General features: G+C 38.9%; 2 protein-coding genes across 2 annotated transcripts in view; one reads left to right on the top strand and one right to left on the bottom strand.

The window, feature by feature from the left end:
• The window catches only part of Fgf7 (fibroblast growth factor 7), a 50,298-nt gene extending 41,019 nt beyond the window's left edge, over positions 1-9,279 (top strand). Inside the window, exons 2-3 of the mRNA XM_038329980.1 lie at positions 7,323-7,426; positions 8,459-9,279. Of these exons, the coding sequence (XP_038185908.1) occupies positions 7,323-7,426; positions 8,459-8,653 (299 nt within the window). The 3' untranslated portion in view covers positions 8,654-9,279. The remainder of the gene's footprint in view (positions 1-7,322; positions 7,427-8,458) is intronic.
• Fam227b (family with sequence similarity 227 member B) overlaps positions 1-19,839 on the bottom strand; it is a 161,971-nt gene that overhangs the window by 89,210 nt on the left and 52,922 nt on the right. The window contains exon 11 of the mRNA XM_038329974.1: positions 18,841-18,978. Within this exon, the coding sequence (XP_038185902.1) occupies positions 18,841-18,978 (138 nt within the window). The remainder of the gene's footprint in view (positions 1-18,840; positions 18,979-19,839) is intronic.

Raw genomic sequence — 19,839 nt, 5'->3', positions numbered from 1 at the left:
CGGTTTCGGGAAGGGTAAGGATGCTGCATCATCTGGGAAGTGACACTATTCATTTGGCCCCTGGACACTGAGCCTGAAGTCTATAAAAATTACAAGTCCTTAGAAATAAATTTAGAACTTTAAAATTCAGATATTCACATTAAAATGTACAAATAGTGCTTAGCAAATATTTAGCCTATAAAATATCACACTAGCTTCATTATTTACTAAATATAATTTTAACAACATTTGAAGACGATTTGGTATTTTTCACTTTGTAAGAATTCTCAAGAATGCATAATGTCTGTGAATGTATAGTAAAGGGCAAGTTCAGAGACTTTTTTAAAGAATAATTTCAAAAGAAAGATTGCACAAACCCTTGAAATAATTCTCAAGTGTTTCTATTGAGTAATACTCACATATTTAATATGATTCACTGTGTAAGACAGTCTTGGGAAATGGTATCTGGAATCCACGAGACTCCTAAAGCATCCCTGATTAAGGGAATACATTTAAAGGAGGATTTTTGTAACCAAAAAGCAAAGGGAAGAGGGGCTGCAGGTGACCTGGGAGGCAGGAAGTGACTGAGTCGAGTCAACTGCTCTTTAAAGGTAATTTATCTTTCAAATTTACAACAGCAAATAAAGTGCATGCAAAACGTGGAGCAAATGTAACCCTGACACAGGATTTTAATGTCAAAAGGGACACTTGTTCCAAAATATTCTTTGCTGTCTCTGTAATTCTGTCCATGCTTAAAACAAACAAGCAACAAGCCAGAGACACAGAAAAACTATAGCTTATTAATAGCTGTATTCTTTAATTAAAGCTACCGAACACCAATCAAGTAGTTAGCCTGATCAAACAAAAACTGTATCACACAGTTTACTCTCTGGGCATGTACTTTACCATTTGAAACTCCGTAGTTTAAAGTGCATTAAGAAAGTCTCCGGGTGTTTAGAAGCACACTGACTATTTCTGTATACATGTGCATGAACTTTCTATTTATAAACCCAAGTTCACTAGGGTCATAAACTGGCCAGAGATATTCATAGCACAAATACTGGAGACTTACAACAGACAGTGAAATTGCAACAAAAACCTCCAGGAGAAATGTGGGTTTAGGAAGACTGGTTTCAAACAGGATTTTAGTTTTGATAACCACTTTACACTTGAAAATCTAGACCAGCAAGGAACGGCGATGTGAATAGGCTATAACTATAGAAATTTAATGCATAGAAATTTAAGCTGAGGCATTTTGAAAAGAATTCAACAATTTAAAAAAGCGTTCACAGTAACTTTTGTTTGTCAAAACGACACTAGTGACACTATAGCAAGGCACACTCGTTTCACACTCGTTTCACACTCGTTTCACACTCGTTTCACACTCGTTTCACACTCATTTCACACTCGTTTCAGCCCCTCACCTGCTGCTCACATACAATTAGTTTTTCTCCAGTGGATCTCTAGCCTGACAATATTCTTTTTTAAACACATATTTTATGACATTTTTACCTATTTATCTGTGTATTTGGCATGGGGGCAAGTGTGCAGAGGCTGTGGCTGGTGGCCAGAGGGCATGCTGGGAGTTGGTTCTCTCTTTCCACCTTGGGAAGGATGTCAGCATCTGTCCTGCCTAAGCCACCTCACCCTCCCCAGACTGACACTTCCAAAGATTAAAGGAGAAGGAACTCTTGCCATTTTCAAATGCAAGTTAGAATTCTTTCAGTTATTATCCAATGCTATTATTTATACTTCTTAGTCTAGGTAACTCTAATTCCAATCTTATGAACATGACATTTGAATCTTTGCTTTCATGACTTTGCATATACTAAGTGTTCAACTACATTGTTTTCTTTTTGTCTACACATTAACCTTATCCATCAGTTAAGATTTGATTTAAATGCTATCAGTATTCAGATCCTATGACCCTTCTTTACCACGGATAGCATTTCTTGGCTTTTAATTCCTATGAAATTGATTTTTCCATTCCATGAATTTAAGCGATTGGCATATATTGCTGGGTATCACTTATCATTGCCTGCAGAAAGAGAAAATCTGAACTGAAATTTTATAGTCACTCTATTAATACCAAAATATTTCAATGACTGAAAAATTAATGTCATGGCTCAAGTTTCTAAAATATTACTGACTCTCATGTTCCACCCCAACACTTAAGAGACAAGCACACTTATGAGTGGAATAGTGGTCTTCTCACACAGAGGATTTGTGCCTTCAACACTTGCCAATGTGCATTTGCTTCATAACTACTCAGAGCTGTTTATGTGTTACAAAAGAAACAATTCATTTGATAAGCAGATCTTAATCCGTCATCCAAGACAATATTCATAACAAACCCCGTATGCACTGTGTATTTGGAACAAGAACAAATACTTAAGATCTTCGTATAAGTAGTCTCTTTACAGTCTGTCATTGTATACAATTAATGGAAATTTTGAGTACAACTTTAAAAAATTAAAATTGCAATTTAAAAACTTATATTTTTCAGTCAATTATAGATTTGCAGACAACTTGAGCAGAGAGCAGAGGTATCATGGTTCTACTATTTTAATGTCTTGGAATGGTGTATTTAATATTTAAATATTAAATACAATGATTAATATTTAAATATTAAATATAACGAATAATATTTAAATATTAAATACAATACTCCCACCAATATTTAAATACATGTTGTTAGTTTGTTGTCCTGTGCAATTCCAGGAATTTTGACAAATGCATAATAAAATGTATATGCCATACAGCTCTGTACAATAGTCCACTGATTAAAAATCCCCTGCTTCCATACGTAAAGCTCATGTAAGTTTTTTCCATGTCTTTTTGTGGCTTGCTACTGAGTTCTACAGACACTTAAATAACATTCCAGGTAATGGACGTAGCAGTCTGGCTATTCATTTCTCTCTTGAACACCTTGGTTCTCTCTCCTTTCTAGCTCTTACATGTAAAGCTGCTTTAAACCTTCATGCTCAGATTTCTGTGTGAACATGTCTTCTACTCAATAGGGTAAGTGCCTTGGCACAAGGCATTTCTGTCTTCAGTTCCTAAGAAAAGGCCAAAGTGTCTTCCAAGTTGACTGCACGTTGTGTTCCTAATACCTAGGAGGAGTCTGGGCTGTGTTCCATCTTTGCCAATGTGCCCTAAGCTGTCGGGCTTTGTCACGCTAATAGCTGTGAGGGGGACCTCGCCATTGTTTTCGTTCTCTAGTGACAGGATGTGGCACCTTTCCCATTCATCTGCTCATCTGCTACCATTTCTTCAGATAGCTTATTTCCTTTTAATGATGTTTATTATTATATTTTTAAAGTTCTTGGTTCTTTTAAAGATAATGGATATAATTTTGAAAAAATGAATTTATGTCATAGAATTTATTATCAAATTAATTCTAAATCTTTAAATATCATATAAATATTCAGTCATTAAGATATTTCTCACTCAATACAATCTTGGCAGAATATCCTAAAAGTTCATTATTTAACATTAGAATTGTTTCTGTTTCTTTCTTTTTAATTCTTAGTTTTAATGTGTGCAAGAAGGTATACTTGATCAAAGACAAAATTAAATGTTCTGATTAGTCTAATAAACCACTTTTTTATCTTCAAAATGTGTATTATTCCTCCATGTTTATATGTTCTCTCCTCAAAACTTTTTAAAACAGTATAATTCTTAAGAGAATCTTAGGAAATAAATATTAATATGCTGGAATGGGGCAGGTTTCCATATGGTTACTGAAAATAATTTTGAAAAGGGAAGTTAAAGTATTCTTAATCATGAAGCTATTGACAATAGAAACAGAGAACTAGTATCAATACTGAGAGAACAAGATTAAGGGAATATTCATAATTCTGCAAGTAGATAGGTACTGGGAGAATTTTGTTTAAGTATAGCAATTTATTTCAAGGTCTCCACCTCTGTTTCCAAGTGTGACACAAGATTAAACGAGCAAAAAAAAAAAAACTTGATAAGTCCATGAATAGTTGAATTCTGGAAATAGAAAAGGCGTTACTGAATGTCCCCTGGTGCATAAGCTGGACACTCTAAATGATGAACCCATGCTGTTGCTGAAGGTGTTGTCTATAGACATGCTGTGCATTATATATTAATTTTCATGTTCTCTCTCTCTCTCTCTCTCTCTCTCTCTCTCTCTCTGCCTTTCTTTCTTTTCTTCCTCTCCCTCCCTTCCCCCCTTTCTCCCTCTCAGTTTTTGAGCCCTTTCATATGTTAAAGGTTTGATGCATTTATGTAATGTAATATGCTTCACCACCTCATTAGGGATAAATGAGTAAACTCTTAACATAAACAGAGATCCACAGAAAGATGCCATCTTGTATTTGCCTTATTGAAAGCAGTATATATTTTTTATTTATTGTATATTAGAAGGCCAAAAACAATTTAGTTATTTTGGCAGAGCAATTATTATCTGTAAGTTATATATAATCTTATATTTTTGAGAATCCTCTCCACTCTTGTTTTGGGATGGAGACAAAATTCTGTAGGTTTACATAGTTAATAATTCTACAGATTTTTGTAGATATTGAGAGGAACATCATTCCTACTCTGCATGTGAACAAAAAAGTGACAGTGTTAATATTTTTATTACCTGGTTTTTTGATTTCAAAAAAAGGCAAAGCAGACAGGGTGGAACAGACTAAACGATCAGGGTTGATGTCTGACCATACTTCCTAGTGCTATCTCACCAAATGGCTTTTAGGTATGTTCATTTCCTGGGATGAAAAATTCTTTTTACTGTCACACAATTGAAAATACAGCAACGTAGTCATTTAAAGTGTATTCTCGCCCATTTGAAGCTAAAATCCTTACAATTCTTCTTTGCGTCTCTTTAATCCTAACACGGGGAAGGATAAGATCAACAGTGTCCATCACCAGTTTGTGTCAAAGTGCATCAACCACAACTAAAGTGGACAAGGGATGGAGAGTCAGGGGATAGAGGAGCTTTTGGGGACAAGACAATACACTGGCCCTAAAAGGCAAGGAGTTCACATACCAGAGGACCAATAACCATCACTCAGCAGCTGGGTTTTGTGGACAACAGTCCCATGAAGGAACACCCTGCAAACATCAGAGATCATCCTCTAGTCCTAACTGATCGTGAATGCCGAACCCCAGGCTCTGGATCAGTACTTTCGTCTCTCAGACAATACAACATTGGACTAATGGAGTTTGGAAAACAGGAAAGTGGTGCACGCTTTTCCCAGTGCGAAGGTCTTCAGAACCCAGCTTTAAAACATTCTTAAATGCTGCTCTGAAGGTATCACAAGCGTGGTGCAGTCATTGCCGTTTTCAGTGTTCTTCACGGCAGGAGTGACAGTTTAACCCATGAGATTCTGTTGGTGCTGCATTGCTTCCCATGATGCCTTCTTTAGAGAAAACATAAGAGCCTGAGGTAGGTGCTTGTCTCTGAACTGAGCCAGGCATGATGAGCTCTCAGGGAAGATTTGCTGCACGCTGCGTGACTGCATCAGCATCAGCCTCAGCATCATTACCTGTCACGGACCTGTCAGGGATGTGTAAAATTTCCAGAGCCTCTTCAGGCCAGTGTTCTCCAGAAAGCGCTCTTCTCCGCTAAGTAAGATGTTTCTGCAGGAGTGTTTGCTGCTTGAGTCCATAAAGCAGAATCGCGTTCTGAATTTTCTCCTAAATTTACAGGATTTTGTGCATTCCACAGTGCTTCACAAAAACACAAAATATATATTCCTTTGCCCTTGTGTCAGACTCCAGCTGTCAGACGTGCAGCTGGACTAGGGGCATCTGACTATTGCTGAGTACGGCATGTTGGAAAGGGGCTCTGTTCACACAGAAGACAAATACCGACTAGGCTAGTTTTAGGATCACACACTTCTCCTCCCCCAACTCCTCCTGGCTCTTCCCCACTGCCCCAGCTCCATGTTCTTTCTCTCTTTTAGAAACAGACAAATAAAAACAAACAAAACCTCCAAGAAACACACACACACACACACACACACCCTCCACAAAAAAGATATACAAGAAAAAGACAAATAAAACAAAAAGAAAATACCCAAACCAAGCAAAACAAGACAAAACGTCTACAAAAATAACTGAGTTAGTTTTGTGTTGGCCAATTAGTTACTACTGGGCATGGCGTCTGCCCTAGAGAGTAGTTTGCTTACTTAGTGAGACTCCACTGGAGAATCTTTTCTTTGGCAGTGTGTATCAGTTGCGGACAGGTAAGGGTGGGAGCCCCCATTCACTTCTCTCTCTCAGTTGCTGGAAATCCACGTGGCTTGCCTGTGCAGGCCCTGTGCATGCTGCCACCGTCTCCGTGAGTCCGTGAGTGCACCCGTCCTGCTGTGTCTGAAGACACTGTGTCCTTGCAGTCTTCCATCCCTCCGCCTCCTACAATCTCTCTGCCTTCTCTTCTGCATAGGTCCCTGAGCCTTGAGGTGGGGGGTAGATGAAGACATCCCATTTAGGATTGCACAGTCTCCCTCTGTACACTGGCCACTTGTGGGTCTCTGTGTTAATTCTCATCCATCTACTATAAGAAGTTTCTCTGATGATGGCTGAGCAAGGCACTGATCCTCTATCATATCGTATACAAAAATAAAAAAATAATCTGGATAGCATTGTAAAATACCTATTTTATAAAATCAATTCCACAAAGATTAAAAGTACACAAAATTATATGAATAGAATTTATAACTAAATTCTGAATCATCTCTGTGCATTAAACACTTGGTGTAAGGCAATTTTAAAGACAGCAGATTCTATTTACCATTCCCAATTTGTAGTTGCTTTGTTTGTAATTTTAGAGATAACCATTTTCAGTAAAGTCAAGAACTACTGTACTTGTAAAAACTTCTAAGATAAAATATAGCCAGACAGCAGAGCAACACTGTTAGGCATATCCACCCTCTCTTTGTATTAGACCGCACTTTCCGGGTTTGAATCCTGCATTGCCCACTTACCGGCTGCCAGCCTTTGGCGGACTCCTTCCTTCTCTGTGTTTCAGCATCCTCCTCAGGGAAGTGGGTGTGGCAAGGATGCCTGCCCACAGTGTGTGGTGATGACCGGGCAAACTCATACATGGGAGGGAGCAGTTCTTTCAGGGTATGAATCCAGCAAATATTAACTGCTTTGTCACTACAGTAGATTAGAAGTGTGGGTCTGGAGGTTAAATCAGAATAATGTAACTATTTCTCTGCATGCAGATAGCCTTGCTGAGAGACAAAATGCCATCAGTTTGCACGTCGACGTTTAATGAGTACTCTGGTGTTTGTGGCTGTGTGATCGGGGAAAAGGTCTCAAGAACAGTGGGTAATGATATCCGCTTCTGTGATTCCTTGCAGACATCATGGAAATCAGGACTGTGGCAGTCGGAATCGTGGCAATCAAAGGGGTGGAAAGTGAATACTATCTTGCAATGAATAAAGAAGGAAAACTCTACGCAAAGGTATTAATGATTGATAACTTAGTTATTATTCAAATAACTTTTGTCAAAAATATGTGCCTTTCTGCATTCTGTAATTAATTTCTTCCATTTGTACAAGTTGAATATTCCATTAAAACATTTTTTTTAACTCCAGCATTAAGGCAAACTATTTTCTGTATTATCTTAGATTGCTTAGGCTATCTGGATAATAGATTCTTCATCTGTGAGATGACTTGGAATGGCTGATCTCTAGGGATCCTTTCTGGCTAAACCCCCATGTGCACTTTAGATACTTGAAACCTAAGATTTCCATCTGTGAGTATTAGAGCTCTTTGTGTTAGACTCCATCTGATTTGCACATTGCTGAACTGAAAATTCTTGGGGAAAAATTTTGAAGTGTTCAGTTCATTTATCAACATCAGCCTCACAATCATGGGCTTTGAACTGTAAGCATTCACATCATTTCCACTTTATTATGATGTGAAATATTTGACAGTTCAATGCACTACTATAAAGCAGAATTCATTTCCGTTGTCTTCTTGAAGCACTGCATAACGCCCATGCAGGCAAACTACAGAACAGAGGCGTAAACGAAGATTTGGCTCCTTGGATGAACAAACTAGCTACCTTTTCACTTTTGTTACAATTGAGGGCAACGTGGTAGAAAGTGAAATAAAGGTTACCAAACAGCTCCTCACCTGAAGGAGGTGGAGGCTACATCCTTTACACTAAATTTCCGGTGGACAAAGAATGGAGGGACTGAGGGATCCCAACATTAAAGAGTAGAAATTGGCTGTCCAAAGGGGCATAACTAAATGTGTATTATGTGATTGTTTGTTAAGCTTAAGGCACATTTGATCCACGGCAATAACATGACATAGATATACCCACTCAACTGTGTCAGCTCTGCTCACTCTGAGGGTTAAAATAAGCCACACACTCCAGCTCTACAGATCATCACCTGCTTGCTGTTAGCTTGAGTCCCCTCCCGCCCCCAACAGAACTTGTTTTAATAATTGTGTTTGGTTTTTTTCTTGTGCTTGTTTTTATCAGAAAGAATGCAATGAGGATTGCAACTTCAAAGAACTAATTCTGGAAAACCATTACAACACGTACGCATCAGCTAAATGGACACACAGTGGCGGGGAAATGTTTGTGGCCTTAAACCAAAAGGGGCTTCCCGTGAAAGGGAAGAAAACGAAGAAAGAACAAAAAACAGCCCATTTTCTTCCTATGGCAATAACCTAATCATATGTGGTGTTTGAGAAAGCCAGTTTCATTCAGCAGGGAGATTTCTTTCCAGTGGACTTTTTTCTTCCTTCTTTCTCCTTACTTTCTCTCTCTTCTTTTAAAGTAACCAAGAAAGGCTGGAAAACTACTGAAAACTGATCAAGCTGGACTTGCGCATTTTTGTTTATTTTAAAAGACTGCATTAAAGAAAGAGTTGAAGAATATACACAAAAATCAGATTTAGTAACTAAAAGTTGTAAAAAGTTGTAAAAGTGGTTGTACAATCATGTTAGTAATAGTAATGTTTTTCTTAAATTAATTTACCCTTCAGAGTATGTTAGATTTGACTATCTGATAATGAGTATTTAATATCACTATCTGCTTATAAAATGGCTGCTATAATAATGACGATGGTGATGCAGATGATGTTATATAAGGTATGTCAGACCTAACCCTGCTGGAATGCTTGAGGATCATCAAGCCCACGCAAACTGTAGAGGACAAGCAGTGTTTGAGAGCTTTCCCGTAAGAGCTAGGATCCATGTCAGCTCTACTCAGAAAAGTGAGTGTTCTCCACATCTTGTTATAGAATAGAGTCGACAGGTGGATTTACAAAATGACAGTACTGGAACATACCTGTACTGATTAACACGAGAAAAGTCCAACGCCACTCAAATTGAAAAGGTATTGCTAACAGGATGCTTAGAAATCTGTATATAAAATAGCAATAATGATGATTATACTGTATTTCATCTCACCACAAAGTAACATTTTATAATCCCTAAAAATAAAATTCCGAAACCTTTAAGTTTTTTTCAAGTAACATATCTATCTGTTGTATAATTCACATTTGGGAACACGACTTTTAATTATGTTCTTCCCACAAATAATTATGCTCCCTCCGCCCCTCCCCGTGGTTACAGCATTAAACTCTACTTTAAGTTGTATTTGAATTTTATTGTTTTGTTATTTAAGTTTATGTTATTTATAAAGAAAAAAACCTTAAGAAGCTGTTTCTGTTTCATATGCTTTTAATTCCAAGGGAACAACAGAACGCCTGGCTGTGCTGCAGACTTCTCCTCCCCTGGTGACCGACACCAAGTCTAGCACACAGCACTTGGCGAGCAAGCGTTGGATGTCGGACAAAAATGACAGCCTGCAGCCATGCTTACAATAGATGGCTCACAGCAAATGATACAAATATGTGGGAAAGATTTTGCCACAACAGCTCTTGCCAGTGAATTCGGATCACATAAGTAAAAGAAAGAAAGGATTTTAGTCAGAATGTCTTTTGATACGTGGCAATAAAGCATGGTTTAGAAGTCCGTTTAAAGTCAGCAATCTGATAATCTTGAGAAGTATCTGCAGAAGTTGCCAGCATTAAAGTGGGAAGAAAACAACCGCATTGGAGGCTGTAGGCAGTGTGCAAGGCCACAGACACCTCGAGGCTTCAGGTCAGGTCATAGACAACAGGCCTAACAGACAAGATTCACTCCATAGTTCTGCCACCAACAGGTGCTGATGGAACTGTATGCATGCTCACCAAATTTCTTAAACTGTTGGTATATTAATTATCGTGATATCAACTTCAAAGTACTTTTCACTGAAGTTTCTTTATGTTACAAGAAATACTACTTGGTAATATGCTTATGAGTGAAGGTTTATAAGGTTAAAGTCCCTGTCAACAAAAACAACAGAATTACTTGACTTCCTTGTGGTTTGCCCAGGTGTCCAGGCTACCAGAAAAAAAGGAAGTGTTGCCATCCCTCACACACACACACACACACACACACACACACACACACACACACACACACACACACACCGTAGGAGAAGTCCTAAGGGAATAGTCTAGACTAGCAACTCTATTCAGGGATTCAAGGCCATTGCTAGTCTAGCTTCCTGGCCCAGGCTACTGTGCCTGCAGTCTTATGAGCATACCAAGGGTAGAAGCAGACTATGCTCTTCATAGTTGTTCCATCAGTGCCCACCTGAGCGCTGGGCCACAATCAGCTTATATATACAGGGATCTATTCAACTAACAGTCTCCAAGGAAAAGGCGGGATGCAGTTATTCTTACTGAAAATGTAAAACCTCAGACTGAAGCATGACCACACAGAAGCATAAACAGAAGCCATGAGTATGCATAGAAGGTGGCTATAGTTACCATTAAATTAGAATATCAAATTAGATGAGCCAGTACTGAGTGGTCAAACTATTAGTGATATGTCATGTACAAAAAAACCTGTACAGAAACATTTACTTTAAAAAGATTTATTGTTGTTATTTTAAAACTCTGTACCTATGTGTGTTTCTGTATTGGTGCATACACATGAACGCAGGTCCTCTTTCAGAAGCGGTGCTAGAACTGAACTCCGCTCCTTTGCAAGAGCAGTGCGTGCTCGTAACTGATCCATCTCACCTGCCCCAGCACTTATGTTTAATTATAGGTTTTGCTCTACTTAAAAAAAATTTAACATGTAAATTCCAGAAAATAAAATCTACTTTAGTCAAACACATGTAGAATCTAGAGTCTTGGAAGTCTGTGAGGCCTTCATCTTCCTTCTTCCATAGATCAGGGTAGGGCTTTTAGTAGACTCAAGGTGCTGGGTGGATACAGCTTGCCACAGCTGAGGTCACTTAGCATGTGTCTTGCTTAGATTGCCAGTGATCTCCTTGTTTGGTTTGATTTTAACCTCCATTGAGATGCCATCTCAACTTCCACTGAAAGCACCTGTGATCCACTGGGCAACTGACTTAGTGCATAATGGTGCTGTTATAATTTGACTCAAAAGGAGCAAAGGAATGCGATTTCCAATTTTGATTCCTAAGCAACTTTTAGGTGAACTTTTAAATTTACAAATGGAAAGTATCGTGAAAGACATTTTTATAATAAGAGTATTCGTTTCTAAAATGTTCTTTAAAAAGAAAATCATACCAACATGTGGGTTTCTAAAAACTGGCAAAGGACTAAGTGAAAGAAAATGAACGCCAACAGAATAAACAGAAAGATACTTTCAACACAAGTGAATAAAACACTTCAACACAGACAAGCCACAATGTAGACGGCTGACCTCCGAGCTGCTGTAAGTTTAGATACAAAAGAGAAGGGGAAATAAAGTTTCTATCACTTAGAGCTTTTTCTTTGAGTTTTTTTTTTTTTTTTTAGGATGTTGAAAACCATGAAGAGTGATTATGGAGACTCTGATGTGTGATCCCCTAAATGTTTAGAAAAGTATAGAGTGAGAACCTAAAAAAATCATGTAAGATATCTCACCAAAGACAGAACATTCACTTAAAATCATCTTGTAATTCATGTGAGTTTGCATCTCACTCTGTAGCAGACTTGTTTGCCTGGCTGACCCCAGTGAACACAGCTGAAGCTGGGAGTGGCATTTGAGACTGAACTGCAAGGCTGCAATGTCACCCTCACCCCACTGTCACGTACCTGAGTCGATGAGACATAGATGATTTCCTACCATTCACAGTCCAACTTTGCATCAAATAGTACAGGGACAAACAAAACATAAGCTAAGATCATTTTGTAAATGTGTGACAATAGATATTTAACACCTAATGTGGATGGTTATCAGTCAGCCAAAATACTCCATTGATTCTTAATGTTGGGGAGAGACAGACATATTTCTGAGCCCTCCTGCTAGCCAGTCTAGTCAGTAGGTGATCTATGGGGCCACACAGAGAGATCCTGTCTCAAAAGGTAAGGTAGAGAGTGCTAGAGGAAGACATTCAAGTTCTGAACGGTTCTCTTCCTCCTCCTCCTGTGTGTGTGTGTGTGTGCGCACACACAGAGGCATCTGTGTGTGTGTGTACATGCAGGGGCATCTCTCTCTCTCTCTCTCTCTCTCTCTCTGTGTGTGTGTGTGTGTGTGAACCATAATCCATCAGAATGAACATGGGCCCGTGCGACTATCAGATGATTATCATGGGTGACCATTTCTAAGATACCCTTGAAACAGATGGTTAGGGTTCTTAGAATGTTCTTGCTATAAAATATCTCATTAAAGCCTCACATGTAACTCTTTCATTGATATTGGCAGGTTAGTTTTTGCTCATTCTACCACATTCAATAAAGCTTTGATCTTCGGTGACAGCGATATATTCTATTGGACTCCCAGAGACTCCCTTCTGCTCTCCAATTTTGAAGAATTTATCAAAAAGATTTATTTTCTCTTGAATTGAGACTTAACAGGAAGTGAGGAATAACAAAATCCTACTATCTTACCATGTTTGTGATTTCTTTTTAAAGCACTGTCTCTCGAGGAGCTAGGCAATTACTCTCATGAGAAGGTGTCTCTTGGTTTCCCGCTTGCTTCCTGGCTGACATGGTCCTATTTCCAGCTACTATCACAGGCTTCCTGAAAGCCTGTATCGTTATATGAACAATGATTATTTTTTTCTCTGGATGCAGTTATGTATTAGATATCATGGCATATAACATGAAAATTTAATAACCTTAAACAACAGCTCTTTTGTCTTATAATTATCTAGGCCTCTGCCTGCAAGCCCTCATATCAGCCAGGGCAACCACTGATCTCAACACAGTCTGAGAAAAATAGAGAACCGCCCCTCATGGCTGCAGCTGCAAACACCAGCTTCCCACTAAGGCCTCTATACAGCACCATTTCTCAAAAGAAGTTTATTTCCCACAAAACAGTGGATCAGAGAATAAAAGTTCCCAAACGGAAGCCATAGTTTTAAGAAGCAATCTACAGTGCAATGCCACTTCTGCACATGCACAAGGGGTGGTGTTACCCCTGCAGTGCCCACCAGAAGAGGAGGCCATTATAGAATACACACACACACACACACACACACACACACACACACACACACGGCATACACTAGATGGCCATTTAAGATTTTACCATAAACCCAAAAAATGGGTTTATAAACCTAATAAGGCCAATTTAAGACTTTCAGTGGTGACCACTTATAGAGAAATAAATGAATCAGGCATATTTTCTCTGGAAAATCGGTCCTATCTTCCACAAGAAAATCAGAGAAGGTTTGAACCCCCAAAGGTCATGACACACAAGCTGAGAACTGCTGTAAGCCAAACCAGCCCTAGAAAGACCCAGAGCTACTGGTGCCCATGCAGGGCGCACACTGGAGCTGCATCTGGGAGTCACTTCTCTTTTTGAAACAATGACACACAAGAGATGCGGGATTTCCCCCTGTGTGCTGTGACTGTGTTTCATTGGCATTTGTTAATAAAGAAGCTGCGTTGGGCTATGGCAGGGAAGACTATAGCAAGGCAGGAAATCCAGCAGAAAAGGAGGCTGTACATGCTTTTTGTCTGCACGTGTAGTACCTGGGGCCATGCCCAAAGTGGTTATTGGTTGAAGGCTATTGGTTGAAGGCGTTCCCACAACACTTCCCCCTTTGGTCTAAATAAGAGGGTTCTAAGCCTAATACAAAACTATATACAATAAGAACAAATATCAAGTATTGTCCAGGGAAAAGAAGAGGCAAAAACATAAATAAAAATTAGAATTACAACCAGCATGAAAAACATCAAGTAAGAAACATATGCTAAATGTTTCAATAGTTATCCTATCCTAAGGAGTCTAAGTCTTATATTAAAAATGTCTTGGCTAAGCAGAGATAGAGGAAAGAAGGCAGAGTCAGGCAGACACCATGTAGCCACCCAAGATGCAAGAGGTAACAAACTATATAAAATAATAAAATGGATTAATTTAAGATGTAAGAAGTAGTTAATAAGAAGCCTGAGCTAATAGGCCAAACTGTGTTGTAATTAATAAAATTTCTGTGTGGTTATTCGGATCTGGGCAGCTGGGAAACCAAAGTAGTGTCTCCATTTACACACAAGCCCCATCCCAGGTCAGTAACTATGGAATAGGGAATGGGAGATGTCATTTTTATTATTCCTCAGTAATCTCTAGTGATTTTGCTGCAATTTAGAACTAACGAGATAAGAAGAAAACCACAAAGCAAAATCCTTTAAGATTTAGGCCTGGCTCTTCCTTGTCTCCTCTTTAAACATAGAGAAGAGTCTTATCCCTTCCCACCCAGGTTTTCTATCATTTTTCTATTTACAGTGGACGCTAGAAGGAGCAGAAGCATGAGAAAGAGCTGTAATCATTTTGATAGCGAAATACTTACAGAATATGCCAGTCCAGAGTCCATTCTCAAAAAGAACATGCATTAAAGATCATAAAAATCCCTCTGTTTAAATTTGCAATTTTTTTTCACACCACACAGAAGACAATCTTAAATTGCACGGAGGCCAGCAGAGTGGCAGTCACATTCAGGCTGCAGAGCGGATACCGTCAAGTTCATAAGAAATACTGAAAATGGGTTGAGTCTTCTGTAGCTCCTGAACCCAATGACTGCATCTTTCCCAAGGTTAGGGAAGTCTAGGGCGGCTGTTTTACATATCCTAACCTCCCCTTCTCAGCCCCTAAGGGTCGGATGTCTGTTTGTGTGGTGGGTGGCCCGCTGTCTCAGGTTTTTGTTTTTTCTTCTACTTTTTAATTTTCCTTCCATCCAATTGGGAAATTCGAAGGAGATGTCTTTAAGCTCAGAATTTCTTTCTGCTTTAGATTGTTGTCAAGTCTTTCAGCTGTATTTTATTTGACTTATTAACTTCTTCAGTTCCATGCTAAGTCTTTGGTTCTTTTCCATGCTAAGTCTTTGTAGACTCTCTCATTCTAATTGTGGCATTTTTCCTATTTAATTGTCCTTTGGCAGTTGCTCATGCTTCCCTGCCTTCCACTGAAACCACCTTTTTAAATATCTTATCCAATGCTTCATCGATTTTCTTTACTTCGAGATTAGTTGCCAGAAAGCCACTGTGCTCTATCAGAAGCACCACATTGTCTACTTTTTCATTCTAGCAGATGACTAATCTGCCGATGGAACATCTGAGAAAGTTCTTTCTAGCCACGTCGCCATGACTTTACACACTACCTGCCCCGGGGCAAAGGTCAGCGCCATGCCTGTCCTTTACACCCAGGTTTTAAAAGCACATTTCCAAACAAGTGCAGTAGCCATTCTATGAGGAGAGACTCTCTGTCCTCTTAGTAAGGTCAACCACAAGTCTGACAGCGCGGGGTTTTTCCCAGCACTGACAGCGCTTCTGGTCCAGTGCAGCAGAAATGGAATTCATTAGGGAAAGCACGCAGCTGAAGCTCTCTGCCTGATAAAGCTCTCAGCCTTAAAGGACATCTCTCAGGCCCTGAACTTGATGTTTATAAATTTTCATAAAATTATCTAATATTTCTTAGCTTCTCCCTCCCCTCAATTCTCTCCCGTATCACTACATTGCAAGGTAACCGTGGTTATTACAATTTTAATTCAAATTTCATTGGCTAGTAATGTTCAATGTTAAGGATTGATGTGTTTATAAATGATGTATTTTTCATGGAATTCACTATTAATCTGTCCAATGTTTATGGTAAGATAAAAGTGTTGACTTCATGATTGTGAATGTCCAATCAGTTATATTTATTCACTTTAAAAATAAGAGCAAAATTTTTAATTTGAGCCTGGAGAGACCTTTCAGTGATTAAAAGTGCCTGCTGCTCTTGCAGAGGACCTGGGTTTGGTTCCCAGCACCCACGCTGGATGGTTCACAAGCTTCTGAGACTCTAGTTCCAGGAGACTGTGCACCTTCTTCAGGACTCTACAGGCATACTGGTGCAAGCTTTCAATTCCAGCACCCAGGAAGCAAATGTGGCCAAACCTCTGAGTTTAAGACTGGTCTCATCTATCTAGCAAGTTCCAGGGCGGCAAGATTACATATTATAGCCCTATCTCAAAAAATATTTTTAAAATTTCATGTTAGGGACTGGAGAAAGGGATTTGTGGTTAAAACACTGGTTGCTTTTCTACAAGACCCAGGTCTAACATCTAGCACCCACAATGGGGTTCACAACTGTTTATAACTCCAGTTCTAGGGCTCCTGAGGGAATAAACCATGCATGTGGTACACAGACATACATGTACAGAATCAGTATAACATGTAAAATAAAAATAAACTTTAAAAATTTTACAACTTCTCCTTTTAGCAGAGATTTATTTAACATGTTCTAATATTGTGAATTATCTTCTGCATGTCTATTTATTATCTACTTGATATAGACTGTTTTTATGATGAGGGTAACAACAGACATGATTTACAATACTTTTATGTTCACACTATTTTAAATTCTTAAACCATAGGATTTCTTTTAAAATATTTTATACATGTTTTTGATAAAATTCATAACCCTACTCTCTTCAATCCAATTACTTTCCCTGTACTCCCAATGCTCTCCTTCTAACCTCACATGACCTCTTTTGAAATGCCTGCCTGTGAGTGATTGGGTCTGGGAAGATGGAGCATTGGCAACCTCTCTTCCATTATGAGCCCTGAGTTCCTTGCTCTCTGCATGTTGACTGGTTGTGGGTCTCTGTAACAATCACTATCTATTGCAAAAGGAATATAAACGATGGTAAACACAGCTAGTCCTGGCCTATCTTCTCACAGTTAAATATCTGCTAAGCATCAGAAAGTGAATCCTACAAAAAAATTCACACTATATTTGAAGTCTGTGAAATGGAACAAACATTTAAAAACACCTTGGATGGGCAAATGCATACATGATGCTAATGCACACAGACGCTCTTAACCGACTTCTTAAATCTCCAGTGGCAGAAACTCACTGAGAAAAGCAAAAGTTTTGTAGAAATGAGGGGTGATGGCCACCCCTTATTTAAGGGACTTTACTTTCAAAGCAGCTATCTAGTAGAACAGCAAGTTCTTGCCAGGGCTAAAGCAGAGATAGAGATAGAGATAGAGATAGAGATAGAGATAGAGATAGAGATAGAGATAGAGATGAGATAGAAATAGATATATCCCTGTATATCTATCTATATTATATCTATCTATCTATCTATCTATCTATCTATCTATCTATCTATCTATCTATCTATCTATAAGCTTAGCTTTTGTGCATTGACTTCTGGCTTTTAAAGTCCTTTCTGGTCTATGTTTGGCATTCTAGAAAACTCATTAAAGGGTATCAACAGCAAACAAGCAATTTCCTATAATTATTAATTGATGGGAACCACGTGTCATGATATTTATTCAGCTAAAAGTAGGAACCATTTCTCCATTTGTGAGCAATCACTTCCAAATGTACAGATCTGAAAAGCTACAATGAACCAGTTAAAGAATTGCAGCAACATACATTAGCCAAGGAATAGACGCCTCAAGAGCCGGTTGATAGGTCAGCCTTTCTTCCCTGGTGTTTTTCAAGGAAAACACCAGACAGCAGCTCTTTCCCCACCATGCTCTGAAATCAACCAAGAAACCTTGTTTCCGACTCACCTGATAAGAAATGAAGCCTGCGGAGCTGGGTGGTGGTGGCGCATGCCTTTAATCCCAGCACTCGGGAGGCAGAGGCAGGCTGATCTCTGAGTTCGAGGCCAGCCTGGTCTACAAGAGCTAGTTCCAGGACAGGCTCTAGAAACTACAGGGAAACCCTGTCTCGGAAAAAAAAAAAGAAATGAAGCCTGCACACCTTGGTCCTGGAGACATTGTATAACCAGGAGAGAAATAAATTTGCCTTAAGAAATTCATTAATTGTGAGTAGTTAAGGAGGTTTAATTTTTGTATGGACGTTTTTGGCACAGAATTCAAGAAACAGGAGAAAACACAAAGATATAGCAAAGTAAATTGATATTTAAGTTTTCCCATAATTGGACTATTTAGTAAATGAGTCATTTTGAAAAGAAAAAGTGGAAAAAACAGGTTCCTTATCATAAAATAAATTCCAAATGGATTAACTAAGCCAGCCAAATATAAAAGCAAGAAAGCACTAGGAAAAAGCACAGGTAAGCATTTTCATAACCTTAGCTAGGTCTTAACAAAATACAAGACTTAAACTCTAAAGGAAATATGATTTGAATGTACCAAATAAAAACGCTAAACTTCTCTATTGGCGAGACACACTGTCATCTAACTAACCTCCAGAGCCTGAAGTGAGAATGCCCATTGTCCTAAGACGTCACAGTAGGAGGACAGGACAGGTCTTAAGACTGCCATGGCAGCCGTCTACAAATCAAGCATAGTCTAGGGCTGTCACAGCACCGAGTTATTAGAGAAACAAGACTAATAACTGACCCAATATATTATACTTTGGCTACCTTCTCACATCTAATTTATCAAATTTGCTTACTGGCTGCTATGCGCTCCTGGCTGGAAATGATCCTCTTTTTCACCGATTTCAGGGGTGCTCGCTTGCTGCCATGTATGGTGGTTGTGCAGAGTTCTGTTAGCCTCCAGCGGGTCCAAAAGCCAGTCTGAGGCTTTAGACCTGTGAATAGAATGTGTATATTTAGCCAACTGGACTTTATGATTTAACGGAGAATTTTCTACATCTCTTTAGATACAGCTACCAGTTTATTTTTATTATTAGCTGCCACTGCATAAAATATATGGATGCTTTGCATTTCACTTGCTTAGTGCTCTTGACTGGTTATGTTTTAAAATATCAGGCACTAACAGAAAGTTTGTTGTATAGTAAGGCCAACAGGTAGTTGACTAAGGCAGGGTTGTTTATTTTTCATTGCTCACAAGAGAAGGATGCCACACTACAGAGGGCCACAGTAGGAAGTCAGATTGGTGAGGCGGGAACAACATTGAGGAATGACAACTATCTTGCTGTTTTTTTAAAAAAAGGAATAATTCATTCATTCCAGCAGGCTCCAGGGCTCAAAGCTCACCTCAATTGCTTGGCACCTGCTCCTAGGATGTCAAGCATCTGGAGAAAGAATCCAGTAAAGGAGAGGGTGGTTGTGGCCAGGGCTCTACAATGGTTGAACCATAATAATTATACCTATAATTATTTACCATCTCTAGAAACAGTCTGGCCCCAAGAAAGGTACATTCTCAGATTTTAAATACAAAATGTAAAAGACACAATTCAAGATTAATATAGTCTGGTGGTAAACTATCATTTGGTTGTTGGGATAAACACAAAAATGTGTTGGTTCTCCTCCAAAGCTGTCAGATGTGCTCCAATCTGAACATTTTCCCATTAGACTTAATGTACAGCCATTATTCTGGGAGCACCCTCCACCATTACGCTAAGGACTACGTCTCTCACATGCTAGAACCTTTGCATCTGGAATCTCATTTCCTCTCCTTATTTCATGTTTTGCTGGGCATCTGCATA

This window comes from Arvicola amphibius, chromosome 5 (assembly GCF_903992535.2).
Source record: "Arvicola amphibius chromosome 5, mArvAmp1.2, whole genome shotgun sequence".
Lineage (NCBI taxonomy): Eukaryota > Metazoa > Chordata > Mammalia > Rodentia > Cricetidae > Arvicola > Arvicola amphibius.
The sequence above is the reverse complement of the archived record's forward strand: the minus strand, read 5'-3'. Positions and strand labels throughout refer to the sequence as shown.